Here is a 14,897-nt window from a genome sequence, read left to right as displayed (position 1 = left end):
TTCTAAGCCCACAAGGGGGCAGCAGTTCCATTGCAATCCAGTAGCAGAGCTCACTCTTAGTCAGTCAGTCAGTCAGTCAGTGAGCTCCACTGGTAAACAGAACTTGTTTGCTCATCGGAGACAGACGATCTGGGGGCCCTGATAACACTGAGTCTTGCCAGGTCCTTGACACACTGTGCTACACACTCTCCTCTGTAGAGGCCGGCCCTCCAGCCCCCCCCCCCCCCTCTCTCTCTCTCTCTCTCTCTGTCGTTCAATGTGTCTGAACAGAAAATAAGGCTGTAGTTATTAGTATTGCAGGATTTATTTTGGTAATCCACTCCAGTACAATGCAGCTTAGAACAGTACACAAGAGTCCAATCCAGAAAAATAGAGTCCACTACAATCCAGTCCACTGCAGAAGGGTCCACTATATTACAGTACAGTGGATGTTGTCAATACATTCCCAAAATGACATTATACATTGACATAGAAAACTACACTGAAAAGAAAAAGACAGTCACAAATGGTAAAATCACAACAGAACAAAAAGCTGTACATACTGTATATGTGCCTGTGAAATTATACAGTTGTGCCCTATGTGTATGGTTCCAGAGAGGGCCATCTGAGATGTGCAGACAACATTATTGTGCCACAGACAGAGAACACAACTCGCTCTGGGTCAGACCTGTTGGCTACATTTCTCTCCCACTGTCTCTGTCAGAACTGAAACACAACCAAACTGCAACCTTCACACAACATCGCCAGAGCGCCATGTACCGGCTGGGGCTGTGACAGAAACACACTGACTTGAATACATGATGGAATTATTGGTTCCGTTTCTGTGAGTGTCCCTGTGCTGTTGCTGATAAAGTCAACCTGAATGTGACCTTTGCCCCTTTTCCACTGGCACATCCGACCCAAGTGGGACCAATCCGGAATCAAGCCGGAATCAAGCCGAGTTGGCCTGGCATGGGTTGGGTGTTTTTCCACTGCAATATCCAAACCGAGGTAAATGACGTCACACGCTATGGACGTCGAGAGTTGTGTGCATGACATTGAAAGATAGTCAGGTTTTTCAGATGACAACAATGGAGGATCTTGAGAGTGTGGTTGTTCTTGTCATTTACATTTTTTTAATTTTTTACTAAATGGAAGTGAAAACAAACTGGTCTACATTAAGCGCTTTTGGCGATGTAAAATAAAATACAGGTTGAATCTCACAATAAGGAAAATATGTAAATATGTCCAAGTCCTAGCCCATTGTCAATAGTAACACGAGTAATGCTACTATTACGATACAATGACATTTCAGTACAATTAAATATTCTGATCTTTCCCTCGTAGGAAGATTTGACTTCTATTATTAGTTTACTTGTACAAATAATTTTGTTTGAAGAATCTAATAAAAACTTGTCTAACCAACAACATGCCAAATACAAAAAAAGGCAAGAAGTACCTAACAATTTACAACTTGTGAGAAATCTACTCAGTTGTAAAAAATTTAAGGGAAAAAAGGTGAAGGCTATACAATTTATAAACTCACTTATTTCAAAAGCTGTATTTGGAATAATCCTTGTTACCATGGTTTAATTTTTAATTTAAAAGCTATCATAGACATAGATATCGAGAGAGGCCAGAGAACAAGTTACAAAAAGTTATCGGACGTTAGAAGTTAAAGACCTAACTTATAGATGAAGAAACGATATGTTATAAATTATTTTATTTAAACTCTTTGTGTATATCAATCCTATTTTTTTTTACCAGTATTTAAATAACAGTAGTAGTGTGTTAAGTACTTGTGGAGTATTTGTAATGTATTTAAACCTAGTAATAGGGTAGACTGACGTTACGTGATGACAAGTTCAGTTAACATCTCACCCCAGCCTGGCTCGGCCCCGGGCAGCACTAGGTAAGGAGCATGGCCGAAAATTCTGGTTCCGGGTCAGCTAAACTAAATTGCCAGTGGGTAACATGCCAAGCAGTGCCATCCTGGTTCTGGCGCAGGTCAGATAAGCCAGTGGAAAAAGGGTACTTGTGACCACCTCCTCCCACCCTCTCCAATTCTTCTCTCTCACCCTCTCCAAAACTCCTCTCTGTATCCTCCACCTCCTCCTCACTGCCTTCCTTCTATGCCCCTCGCCCCCCCTCTCTCCTCCCTCTGTCTCAATTTCCCTCTCTCTCTCCCCTTCTCTCTCTCAGACCCCATCCTCTTTCTCTCCCCTCTAAAGGGTGGTGGGCGGAGGGGCCAAGGGGAGTGCGCTAATCAGAAGGCCATCTCTCGGATCCAGGCGACCATCTTGGTGATGCGGGTGTAGACACCGTAGTAGTGGGGCCGTCCGCAGCCCACACCCCAGCTCACCACCCCTGCCAGGAACCAGCGGCCAGAGGGCTCCCTGCAAACCAGAGGACCCCCAGAGTCGCCCTGCAAACACACACACAGAACAAACACACACACAAAGTGGAATGAATTAGGAGAATAATACAGTAATGCATGGTACAGTGCTTTCCTATACCATCTGTCTCTGTCAGTCTCAGTTTTGTATTGGGCATCTATGGCTGCCTTAGGCAAGGACAATCCCCTACTTTCAGATCTAGACAAATTAACACAGCACCATGGGGTAAGGTTTGCCTCAGAGGAACCTGCTAGAGCTGTGTGTGTTGGTGGCAGGAGAAGTGGTCGGGTGTTTCGGGCGGGAGGGCGGCTGTGCACTCCCTGACTGGGAGCTGTGGTTTTCTGTTATAATGGACAGAGGGTATGGTTTGTAGGGGGAGTGGGGCAGGATGGGGTGAGGGTTATTTTCTGTTTTGTTGTTGATTTTTCCATTTTTTAATGTTTGAATGTTCTCATTTTGTATTAAATTAAGGCATTGTTCAAATTTCTCTCTCTCTCTCTCTCTCTCTCTCTCTCTCTCACTCTCACTGTCTCTCCCTCTCACCTGGCAGGCATCCTTCTTGCCATCAGGGTAGCCGGCGCAAATCATCCTGGGAGATATCCTGTAGCTGTAGGAATGGCTGCAGATGTCCTGACTGATGAGCCTCACATCCACCTTCTGAAGCACATTACTATTCGGCCCTGAGAGCAGCAACACAGCCAGAAAAGCGCTATCGCATAGTGTTGTGTAGTACAGTACAGTACAGTATAGTATAGCATAGTGTAGTATAGGACAGGACAGTAAACTACAGTATAGTATAGTACAGTATAGGTTACTATAGTTCAGTATAGTATACTATAGGTTAGCATGGTGTAGTATAGTTTAGTATAGAGCCCAGACTGACTATAGTGTGGACTTCCCCCGACTTTCTGTCCCCATCTCTCTACCCTTTTCTCACCTCCTTCCTTCTGAGCTCCCCAGCCGGTGACCCAGCAAAGCAAGCCGGGCTCCAGGTGGTGAGAAGGGGGTGGCAGGCAGGCGGGCCGGGCGGCAGTGGGGGGGGCCACAGCCCGGTCCAGCCTGAGCAGCGCCAGGTCGTAGTCGTGGGTCTCGTCGTCATAGTAACGGTGCGTCCGGATCTCCTGCACTGCATAGGAGGCCTGGCCTGGGCCCCCCTGGCTCAGAGACACCGACCCCAGGTACACTGTCCACTGGGATGGGGAGGACAGACTGCAGGGGCAGGGGGATTGTGTCAGAGGGAGGTGCAAGGGTAGAGAGGAGGGGACAGAGGGAGGGGTGGTGGGGAGGAAAGAGGGAGGGGAGAGTGTGGAGGAGAGGAAAGAGGAAGGTGAGTGAGAGAGAGTGGTAGAGAGAAAGAGCATGACATACACAGAGAACAAGAGTGCGAGAGAGGGACAGACAGAGAGAGGAAGGCTTCTGTTCGTCACCTGTCATCCTGGAAACAGTGTGCCGCGGAGACAACCCACTGGTTGGAGATCAACGTTCCCCCACACAGGTGGCGCCCTTTGACCCGGAGACTAGCCTGCCATGGCCACTCCCCCTCTGAGGAGTTGACCCCACCCACCACACGGCTGGAGAGATGCTGCAGCCCACAGTCTGGAGAGACAGAACGAGAAGAGAGAAATAAAATAATAATTCAAATGAAACAGGGGAGCTATCTAAATTCAGTAGACTCTCGAATATCTGCACTAATGACAGGGCGGATGGCGGTGGATAATTTAAAATCGTGCATCATCCAAAAATATCAATTTCCTGCCAAAAATATAGAGATAAATTATGTGTAAGCCTTTAAACTCACAATGCAAAGCCTAATTTAAATATATATATAGATCCTGTTGATATTCCACAACTTACAAATATTATAATGATGAGTAGAAAGGATAAAGTTAATGAACAAAATAAAACTTTGTAGTAAAGAATGTATTGATCTGCTTTTATTATTATTATTATTATTATTATTATTATTATTATTTATGTTGTAAGTCGCCCTGGATAAGGGCGTCTGCCAAGAAATAAAAAAATAAAAAATAAAATAATATTATTAAACATCCTTAAAAATCTTTGAGTTATTCATTTATGTAAAAATCTCAGGTGCACGGTTAATCCGCAAATCAGATAAACTGCATGCGGATAAAAGAGAGTATACTGCATTTATAAAAACACAACCCCAGGGCCACAGAGACAAGGCTCGTAAAATGGGGGCACAATTCTCCCTCACCACAGCGCTTCTCGTCGGACAGGTCCGGGCAGTCGGACACAAAGTCGCACTCAGGGTTGGGCTTCTTCAGGCAGGTGCCGTCCGCGCACAGGTAGGTGGTGGTGCTGCACTGCACACCTGGACAAAAGAGGGACAGAGCACAGAGCCTCAATGATTGACTTCCCACAGGGGTCTACAGCTACTGTCTCTCTCCAGGACCAGTGCCAGAGATCCACACAGTCCAGCTCAGAGACAGTGTCCAGCCTACCCTCGGTGCAGTTCACCTCATCCAGGCCCTCTAGGCAGTCGGGATGCTCATCGCACAACTTGTAGTATTCCACACAACGGCTGTCCTCGGGACACTGGTACTGAGCCGAGCACACTGGCCAAGACAAGACAGAGACATTTCCATTTCCGTTGTGACTGTGTGTCTTCATGTTTGTTTGTGGGGGGGGTGTATGGATTGTTGACCAGGGAGGGGTGTAGGGAGATACAGACAGTATGCTGGTGGGGCTGGGGGGGTGGCTGAATTAATGACAGCTATTAATACAGCAGGCTCTGGTGGGGCCACAATCAGAATAACTTAGGGCTCTGCGGACCAAAGGGGCAGTGGCTCGCACCCCTGCTGACCCCACCTGTTTGTGTGTGTGTGAAAGTGTTTGTTCACCATTTTTTCTTTCACAGATTTACAGCAGTTCACACACAGTTGCCATATGCACATGCCCTGACTGGAACACTGGCTCACTGACACACGGAATTGCTGGCTGACTGACTGGGAGGGACAGCAGAAATAGACACTAAAAGTAAGCAAGTGTGTGTATGTAACACAGGACAGTGTCCTCCTGTGACCTACCGCAGTTTCTCTCATCCAGGCCATTCTCAGGACAGTCCTCGATGCCATCGCAGGCAGGGACACACAGGCCATTGTCTGCACACAGGAACTGGCCGGGACAGGCTGGGGGAGACACAGAGACACACACAAAGATACATAAAAACATAAGAAAGTTTACAAATGAGAGGGGGCCATTCGACCCATCGTGCTCGTTTGGTGTCCATTAATAATGAAGTGATCCAAGGATCCTATCCAGTCTATTTTTGAATGTTCCCAAATTTTCAGTTTCAACCACATTGCTGGGGAGTTTGTTCCAGATTGTAACAACTCTCTGTGTGAAGAAGTGTCTTGAATGCATTGAAGCCCAATTTCCATTTGTGTCCCTGGGTCCGTGTGTCCCTGCTGATCTGGAAAAGCTCCTTTGGTTTGTGGTCGATGCCTTTCATGATTTTGAAGACTTGAATCAAATCCCCACGTAGTCTTCTCTGTTCCAGGGTGAAAAGGTTCCCTCAGTCTCTCAGAGTAGGACATTCCCTTTAAACCTTGAATAAGTCTGGTTGCTCTCCTATGAACTGCCTCTAGAGCAGCGATATCTTTCTTGAAGTGTGCAGCCCAGAACTGTACACAGTATTCCAGATGAGGTCTAACTAGTGCATTGTACAGTCTTAACATTACTTCCCTTGCTCTAAATTCTACACTTTTGACAATATACCCTAGCATTTTGTTTGTCTTTTCTATTGGTTTCCCCCACTGTTTGGCCTCAGAGACTTCTGGGTCATTCTCATGCATGACTTCTTCCAGTTCTATTCCTCCCATAGTGTAATTATAGTGGACATTTTTGTTACCTGCATGTAATACCTTGCACTTGAATTTAATCTGCCAGGACACAGAGCAACATAGAGACACACAGAAACACAGATGCACAGAGACATTTTTATACAAAGAGGATCAAAAACAAGCAAAAATGCTGCCTTGTTTTGGGAAGCTTTTGATTGAAAACAAAAAATCTCTGACTGAGGCAGTACTCCTGGTCTAATTATTGTGTCAGGGGGCGAGAGGTGCGGTACTCAATATCTTATTGGAGTGTCAGGGGGGTGAACTGGGCCGTACTCACGGTCTGATTTGTTGTAGAGGCTGTAGAGCACCTTCACTCCTGGCCCTGTGAGGGATACCTGCGAAGTCATGGATATGGTTGTTGAGGGAGACAACAGGTTGATTCTCTCTGCATAAGGCTGTAGAATGCGGTTGCCACACAGCCTGGGGCACAGAGAGGGAGAGAGGGGTCACACTGGGGTCAATGTGCTTGGGGACAATAGCAGAAGAAGAGTCACTACAGTACAGCAGGGTCACCAGCCCTGGTCTTGAAGAGACACAGCACAGCACAGCAGGGCTTGTGTCCAGTCTCACCTGCGGTTCTGGATCATCCACTGGCCCTGGGTGCAGACCTGGTTGTAGCTGGCTCTCTGCAGCTTGTAACCCTCAAAGTGCAACGCCAACCCATACCCCACTGATGGCACCTGCAGCACAGACACACTGACTGACTGACTGATACACTGACACACTGCTAGGACCGTGTCCTATATTGTATTCTGCACCTATTGCGTCTGATTGTATGAACTAATGCTTTTGAGAAGTTTATACCCCTGGGTAACAGCATCTGCTAATACATAAATAAGTAAATAAATAAATAATAACTCTGCTCCGAAATCCTGAATTGGACATTTTTAAACACATATCTTTACTTCTTACTTGCTGTTGCAAAGGGAGGTGAGAGAGAGAGAGAGAGAGAGAGAGAGAGACGGTGTGCCCATAGGGGCACAGCATGTAAGAGAAAATCTCCACTAATATGATTCTAAATACTTTTTCTCTAGTTTTTCTACTGTTCTGTTTGTAATATGTTATATGTAAGTGTAATTACAAGGATGTATTATTTATACAAGTGTATTATTTATACATTTCTAAGTGACCCCAAACTTTTGAATGGTAGTGTATATATACATATATCTTTTTTGTGATGTATGTATTATTGATTAATTCATCCTCCTCCCCTATATTATTATTATTATTATTATTATTATTATTATTATTCATGTTTTTATTTATTATTTATATCTCATGTAATGCTTTAGCAACATGTTGCATCTGGCATGACAATCAATAACCTTGAATTGAACTGACTTGAGAGGGTGGGGTGTGAGACGGATACAGAGAGTGTGAGAGACAGAAAGAGAGAGGGAAAAGGGGGAAGAGAAAGACAGACAGAGAGAGTGAGAGAGAGAGGGAGAGAGATACTGTTTTATTGTTTAAAGTATTTTACATTACAAATAAAAACATTTCAATTTTTAATACTTATGATTAAAAACTTTTTTTAAATCAATTCTTAAAATCACTTAACATTTTTAAAATCTGTGTGATTTAACGAAAACAAAATACTTAACTTCAAATAAACAAGTGCACAAAACAACAAAACAAACGTGATTAAAGCAAAACTGCTACCAATAAAAGTCAAATACATTGAAAATAACTGAAAATGCATTGGACAAAATAAAGAAACAATTATAAAGGTAAAAATAAAAAACAAACAAAAAAGGTCCAATGCATTTAAAATTAAATCCAAAACGGACAATATATTTGACAAAAGAGGGAGAGAGATAGAGGGAGAGGGAGAGACAGGGACAACGAGAGAGAGATAAAGAGAATGTCAGAAAGAGAGGGGTATCAATGGCAGTACTCACAGTGAAGCGCCATGTACAGGAGGTGTCCGGGGGGTAGTAGCTGGGGTAGTGGGGGGTGCTGACACTGCCCTGGACTCCAGACTGCGGATTTAGGGTGATATTGGCAGAACAGTCTGGGGAGGACCAGGACACAGACTAGGATGATAAGTATATATGTGTGTGTGTGTGTGTGTGTGAATGAACAGTGTGTGGAATTTAACACAGTATAATATGATATGGAGGCCTGTGATTGGGTGTCATACCCTGAGGGGGCGTGGCCCGGGCAGACAGCCGGAAGGGGTCATAGTAGCTGTACTGGCCCTGCCGCCATACCACAGACATCACCGCCCCCGAGGACATCAGAACAACCACTGGCTCCTGCCTACTGCAGCCATACAGACTGAGAGAGAGGGAGAGGGGGATAGTGTGTTTATAGAGAGGGGAAGAGGGTGGGTACAAAGAGAGAGAGGCAGGGTGAAAAGGGGGGAGAGGAAGGGAAGGTGGAGGGGGGGAAGGGAGAGAGAGTGGTGGAGGGGGAACGAGAGAGGGGGAGACAAAATGATAGGATCAGCTTTTGAGCACTGTAGAACAGCACATCTGAAGAGCTCCTCTTTGCTCCCCCTCCCTTTCCTTCCATCCCCACATATCTCCCCCTTCCAACACTTCCATATCACCCCTGTCCACCCACCCTTCCTCCCCTGTTCTCCCCTTCCTCCGATCCCCCCCCAGTGCTCACGAGGTGAGGAAGCTGGTGTGGGAGGGAGTGCCGGAGTCGTAGATGAGCAGCCGGTCGCGGCACTCAGGCAGGACCCACTGCAACCGCAGCTCCACGCGCTGCCCGGGGAGGGCCTGCAGCAGCCACAGGCAGGCTGCCTGCCGGGGGTCAGGGCCTGGTAGCTCACTGAACTCACCAGGGCGCACCGACATGTACCGGGAACAGCCTGTGGGAGAGGGAGCAATATGACTGTCTGACTGATACACTGACTGACTGATACAGTGACTGATACACTGACTGACTGACTGACACACTGACTGAGTGACTGACTGATTGACTGACTGACAAACTGACTGACAAAATGACTGACTGTGCGATGGCGAGAAATCATACCAAAAGAAGCTTTCAAGACATCTGTAACTTTGGAGTCACATTCTGCAGAAATAAATGCATAAATAAACATAATAAATAAATAAATAAATACATGCACATAATACATAAATATATACAGTGCCTATAGAAGTCTACACCCCCTTTCACGTTTCACCTTTTGTTACTTTATAGCCTGGAATAAAAATGCATTAAAATATGTATTTTGAAATGCATATTCACATTCTAGCCCACAATGTCCAAGTGAAAAAAAAAATCTAGAAATTTGTAGAACATTAATTCAATTTAAAAACTGAAATAGTCTGGCTCAGCAAGTGTCCACCCCCCTTGTAATAGCAATCCTAAATGAGCTCAGGTGTAACCAATCGCTTTCAAACACACACCAAGTTAAGTGGCCTACACCTGTGTTAAATTGTAGCGATTCACATGCTTTCAGGATAATTTGAGCAGTTCCTGTAGGTTCCCTCTGCCTACAGAGCAAAGACTCCATGAGCACCAAGGAGCTTTCAGAAGGACTCCTGGACAAAGTAGTAGCATGACTTGAAGACTGCTGTCCATCAGTGCTCCACATTTTTGTGAAGAAGAATGGTCTTATGTGGCCAAATCTCAGTGTGCAAAGTCGGTAGAGACCTATTCACAGCTGTAATTGCTGCCAAAGGTCCTTCTACCAAGTATTAAAGGGGAACTCCACCAAAAATCCATATTTTCACAGGTTATTCTATAAGTGGAAACATATTCTGTGGAGTGTGCTTATCATGTCCAGCTCATTCTATGTACCAGAAATCAGAGATCACGAAATAGGCGATGACGTCACTGGGGATTCAGAAAAGTAACGAAAATCATTAAAAAATAAAACTGTATGCACGTTCAATGGCTTTTCTGAAAGAAAGTTTGTAGTTATAAAACGTTTATTTCACCACCCAGCAGTCATGTATTTTATTATCATAAACAGTTCTGGGTGGTGAAATAAACTTTTCATGACTTTTCTGAATTTCCCCATTGACTTCCAGCAAAGCAGCTCCAGAGTTGGCACCCACGTGACATCACGGCATATTTCTTGATCTCTGATTTCTGGTACACAGAATGATCTGGACATAAGCAAACTCCACAGAATATGTTTCTACTCATAGAATAACCTGAGAAAATATGGATTTTCGGTGGAGTTCCCCTTTATTTTATTTTTTTAAACATATATATATATATATATATATATTTTTTTTTAACATAAAACTTTAATAAGTAGAAAAAAACTAATTTAAAAGCATGAAACTCTGAGGCACTGCCACAACAAAATGTGAAAAAGTTCAAGGGGGTTTTGATTTGTAGGCACTGTACATACATAAAGAAAGAATTAAACTAAAGAAATACATAAATAAATAAATGCAGACATACATAAATAATAATTCAACATGTCTAGTCCAGCACACTCCACACCAGCCTAGTACACTGCTGCACAATATACTCTAGCACAGTAGACTGCAGTCCAGTCCAGTCCAGCCCAGTGCAGTGCATTACTGCCCCCCAACCCCGGACACCCACCGGTGATGAAGAGGGAGTCGATGAGCAGCAGGTGCCCACCCAGGTTTGCCACGCTGCCCCCATTGCCCTTTGCACTCAAGCTACAGTGCAGGCTGTCGTTCACCCTGCTATCCGTCACCCTATCCTGGAGGCTCTCCGGTACTGACAGCACCAGGGAGAAGTACGCCACCACACTGCCCTCCCTGGGGAAACAAACACCCCGTGATCACAAAGGTTCTGCCCCCGTCAACTCAAGAGGAGAGGACAGACTGGCCGCTCATTCCAGAGGGGGCAGAAACACCCTTGTGTTTTTTCCCTCTGCCAGTGGATACACAATAACAGGGCAACAATATCAACTGTTTCAAATGCATCCTATACACCGATCAGCCATAACATTATGACCACTGACAGGTGAAGTGAATAACACTGATAATCTCATTATCATGGCACCTGTCAGTGGGTGGGATATATTAGGCAGCAAGTGAACATTTTGTCCTCAAAGTTGATGTGTTAGAAGCAGGAAAAATGGCCAAGCGTAAGTATCTTAGCGAAATGACAAGGGCCAAATTGCGATGGCTGGACAACTGGGTAAGAGCATCTCCAAAACTGCAGCTCTTGTAGGGTGTTTCCAATCTGCAGTGATCCGTACATATCAAAAGTGGTCCAAGGAAGGAAAAGCGGTGAACCGGCGACAGGGTCATGGGCAGCCAAGACTCATTGATGCACGTGGGGAGCAAAGGCTGGCCCGTGTGGTCCGATCCAACAGTAATCTACTGTAGCTCAAATTGCTGAAAAAGTTAATGCTGGTTCTGATAGAAAGGTGTCAGAACACACAGTGCATTACAGTTTGTTGCGTATGGGGCTGCATAGCCGCAGACCAATCAGGGTGCCCATGCTGACCCCTGTCCACTGCCGGTCTAGTGGAGTCCATGCCTCGACAGGTCAGGGCTGTTTTTACGGCAAAAGGGGGACCTACACAATATTAGGCAGGTGGTCATAATGTTATGGCTTATCAGTGTATATGTGTCTTATACTACATAGGGGGGCATTTTGGCACTGGGCAGAAATATAAGGCGCACACTCTTCTACCCCATGTTACAGATTTGTGTTTGTTCTGTAAGGGGTATTGATAGTTATCACTGGGGATTGATGCTATTCTTCATGCTGCGTACAGACAATGGGGCTCACCCACCCGAAGGCAAAGACCGAGCTGGAGTTGTAGTAGCGGGACAGGTCTGAGGACTGCACCAGCTGCTGCATCTTAGACACAGAGATAGAGCAAAAGTGAGACACACAGAGACACAGAGTGTGAGGGACACAGACACAGAGAGAAAGGGACACTGAGACACACAGAGACACACAGAGAGAGGGACACTGAGACAGAGAGAGAGAGGGACAGAGACACACAGAGAGAGAGGGAGACTGAGACACACAAAGAGAGAGGGAGACTGAGACACTGAGGCACAGAGACAGAGAGAGAGAGAGACAGAGAAAAAGAGAGGGAGACAGAGAGAGAGAGAGGGAGAGACACTGAGACACACAGAGAGAGGGAGACAGAGATACAGAGAGAGAGAGAGAGAGAGAGAGGGAGAGAGAGAGGTAGACAAAGACACAGAGACACACAGAGAGAGGGAGTGAGGGAGACAGACATACACCGCAACACACAGAAACTGACACAGAACACACACAGACAGAGAGGGAGATAGACACGCAGAGGCACAACGTCCTGGGGAGGGGACAGTCTCACTGTGTCCTGCAGGGCTTTGGCCTCGGCTCTGAATGCAGGGCTGCCTTGGGAGGTCAGCTCCTGGGAGAAGTTCCTGTTCAGAATGCAGAGGCTGGAGGTGTAGTGCAGAGACACGCGGCGTTCCAGGACCCACAACCTGTACTCTGTAACACAAGGCAGACACACTGTCACTGTAACACTGCACAGACACAATGTCACTGTAACACTGCAGACACACTGTCACTGCAACACAGCACAGACACACTGTCAATGTACTCTGTAACACAGCGCAGACACACTGTCACTGTAACAACACAGACACACTGTCACTGTACTCTGTAACACACCACAGACACAATGTCACTATAACAGCACAGACACACTGTCACTGTACTCTGTTACACAGCACAGACACACTGTCACTGTACTCTGTAACACAGTGTGTCAGTCACTCAGTCATTCAGAGTGTCAGTCAGTCAGTGCATTAGTTGTGTTGTTGTTCTCAGCTCAGAGTTTTAATCCCCTCAGGCTGGGATTTCCACTTTTGTAGAGGTTGCCATGGTGGCAGTTTCTGTTGCTTGGCAGAGCTGCCACCTGTGCCTACAGCCATGCCCCGGGGACCTGGGCACACCGGAGCACACTGTACAGTCACGCAGCACAACTCCTTTTTGAAAAACATGCAATTATTTCCATCCCTTGTGAAAGAGACCATAGTGCCCTGAGGTACTGAGTACAACCAATTAATTAAGACCTGGGCAGGTGCACAAGCTCCCACTGCTTACCCAGAAAGTACCAGGCCACGACCCCACCCCCAGCCAGCAGCAAGACAATGCTGATTGGTGCAACCACCCAGCAGAGCTTGGGAAGTCCCGCCCCTGTCCAAGGAGGGGGAGGGGCCAGTCCATTTTCACCTGCCTAAATGAGAGATAAAAAGATGAAAGACTACAGAAATGTTCCATAAGCACAAAAATCTTAATTTTGTGAACAGGTGTGGCATATCAAGAAGCTGATTAAACAGCATGATCATTACAAATGTGTACCTTGTGCTGGGGACAATAAAAGACCACTCTAAAATGTGCATGTTTAACATACAACACAAGGCCACAGATGTCTCAAGGTTTGAGGGAGCATTGGCTGCTGACTGCAGGAATGTCCACAAGAGCTGTTGCCAGAGAATTGAATGTTCATTTCTCTACCATAAGCCGCCTCCAACATTGTTTTATAGAATGTGGCAGTATGTCCAACCGGCTTCACAACCGCAGACCACATGTCACCACACCAGCCCAGGACTTCCAAATGCGGCCAGCCACCTGGACAAACTGTCAGAAAGCATCTCAGGGAAGCTCCTCTGCAGCTCCTCATCCTCACCAGGGTCTTGACCTGCCTTTAGCTCTGGTGGACATTCCTGCAGTCAGCATGCCAATCGCACACTCCCTCAAAACTTGAGACTTGAAATCCATAGATTAGTGCCCAATTAATTTATTTTAAGTGACTGATTTCCTGATATGAACTGTAACACAGTAACAGTTTTTAAATTTTCTGAATTAAGAAATGCAAAACAGAACAACACCAAAAGGGGCAACTTCCTTTGTGTGAACAAATCCCGAGGAGTGTTAAAACACAACAAGCCTTTTATATGTTTTAACACTTTCTCCCTAAAAACTACGTCAACACAAAACCTCGCGTTAATGTACGCCAAAGACTAAAAGCACTTTATTCGAGGTACACTTTTTAGTATATTTAAAACTCAGAGACTGCCTGCCAATGGATAACGAAATGATACTCACAAACATACACACACACACACACACACGCTAAACACACAATATAAAAATACATAATATAATAAATAAATAATAGAACGTTATGTTTTGCTGTACTAAATAAACATGTCGAATATTACGTACCGAGTGTGTTCTCTTGTTAGGTTTCTTTCTAACTACTACTACTACTACTACTACTACTACTACTACTACTACTACTAATAATAATAATAATAATAATAATAACGTACGTGGTTAGGTTGTTCTTTCGCGGAGTTGGCGGCACCTACCAAGTCAGTAAATCCATTTTCTCCAGCCATGCCGAGTGCCAGGGCAGCTGGAAAAAACTAAAAAATGAAAAGATGCGAATGATGTCTAAAACAAAGAAATAACAGCCTTTTTTCCTTTTATTTGTCGTTCCTTGTGTGTGAAGACGGAGTCAGAGAGAGCCACCAGGACTGCCACAAAATAATACATACATAAATACATAAACACAGAAATACAAAATGTCAGCCCTCATAACAGACTTTGACATCTCTATTAGACTTTAAAAAGTCCATGCCTCCACCATTTGTTTGGAAATTCAAAGGTCTCTGCGGATCAATATCTCTCTGCCTATGTCGTGTTGCCTGCCAGTATCCTCAACTGGCTGTCAGGGAGATGACAT

General features: G+C 45.3%; 1 protein-coding gene across 2 annotated transcripts; it reads right to left on the bottom strand.

Moving 5' to 3' along the window:
* Positions 1–285: 285 nt before the first annotated feature.
* Positions 286–14,774, bottom strand: tmprss6 (transmembrane serine protease 6). Of its 2 annotated transcripts, none has more exons than XM_066707147.1 (18): positions 14,482–14,774; positions 13,250–13,382; positions 12,489–12,631; positions 11,934–12,001; positions 10,763–10,944; positions 9,227–9,268; positions 8,855–9,059; positions 8,382–8,518; positions 8,140–8,252; positions 6,812–6,921; positions 6,519–6,661; positions 5,426–5,527; positions 4,841–4,954; positions 4,594–4,710; positions 3,803–3,971; positions 3,313–3,584; positions 2,919–3,055; positions 286–2,404 (listed from the first exon to the last, which is right to left on the bottom strand). In XM_066707147.1, the coding sequence occupies exons 1-18, from the start codon at positions 14,548–14,550 to the stop codon at positions 2,246–2,248; spliced, it is 2,415 nt and encodes an 804-aa protein (XP_066563244.1). In that variant the 5' UTR covers positions 14,551–14,774; the 3' UTR covers positions 286–2,245. The 2 variants fall into 2 exon arrangements, with proteins under 2 accessions (XP_066563244.1, XP_066563246.1); XM_066707149.1 differs by having other exon boundaries at positions 14,521–14,774.
* Positions 14,775–14,897: the final 123 nt, after the last annotated feature.

Source organism: Amia ocellicauda, chromosome 6 (genome assembly GCF_036373705.1).
Source record: "Amia ocellicauda isolate fAmiCal2 chromosome 6, fAmiCal2.hap1, whole genome shotgun sequence".
NCBI classification, from domain to species: Eukaryota; Metazoa; Chordata; class Actinopteri; order Amiiformes; family Amiidae; genus Amia; species Amia ocellicauda.
Note: the sequence above shows the minus strand (reverse complement) of the source record. Positions and strands in the feature narration are given on the sequence as shown.

Excerpts from the sequence above, each read along its gene's own strand:
- tmprss6 (XM_066707147.1), bottom strand. The coding sequence starts at position 14,550 with ATGGCTGGAGAAAATGGATTTACTGACTTGGTAGGTGCCGCCAACTCC. Across the intron at positions 5,528-6,518 it reads CCTCTACAACAAATCAGACC|CCTGTCCCGGCCAGTTCCTG; the intron begins GTGAGTACGGCC and ends TGTCTCCCCCAG. Across the intron at positions 2,405-2,918 it reads GCAAGAAGGATGCCTGCCAG|GGCGACTCTGGGGGTCCTCT; the intron begins GTGAGAGGGAGA and ends GTGTGTTTGCAG.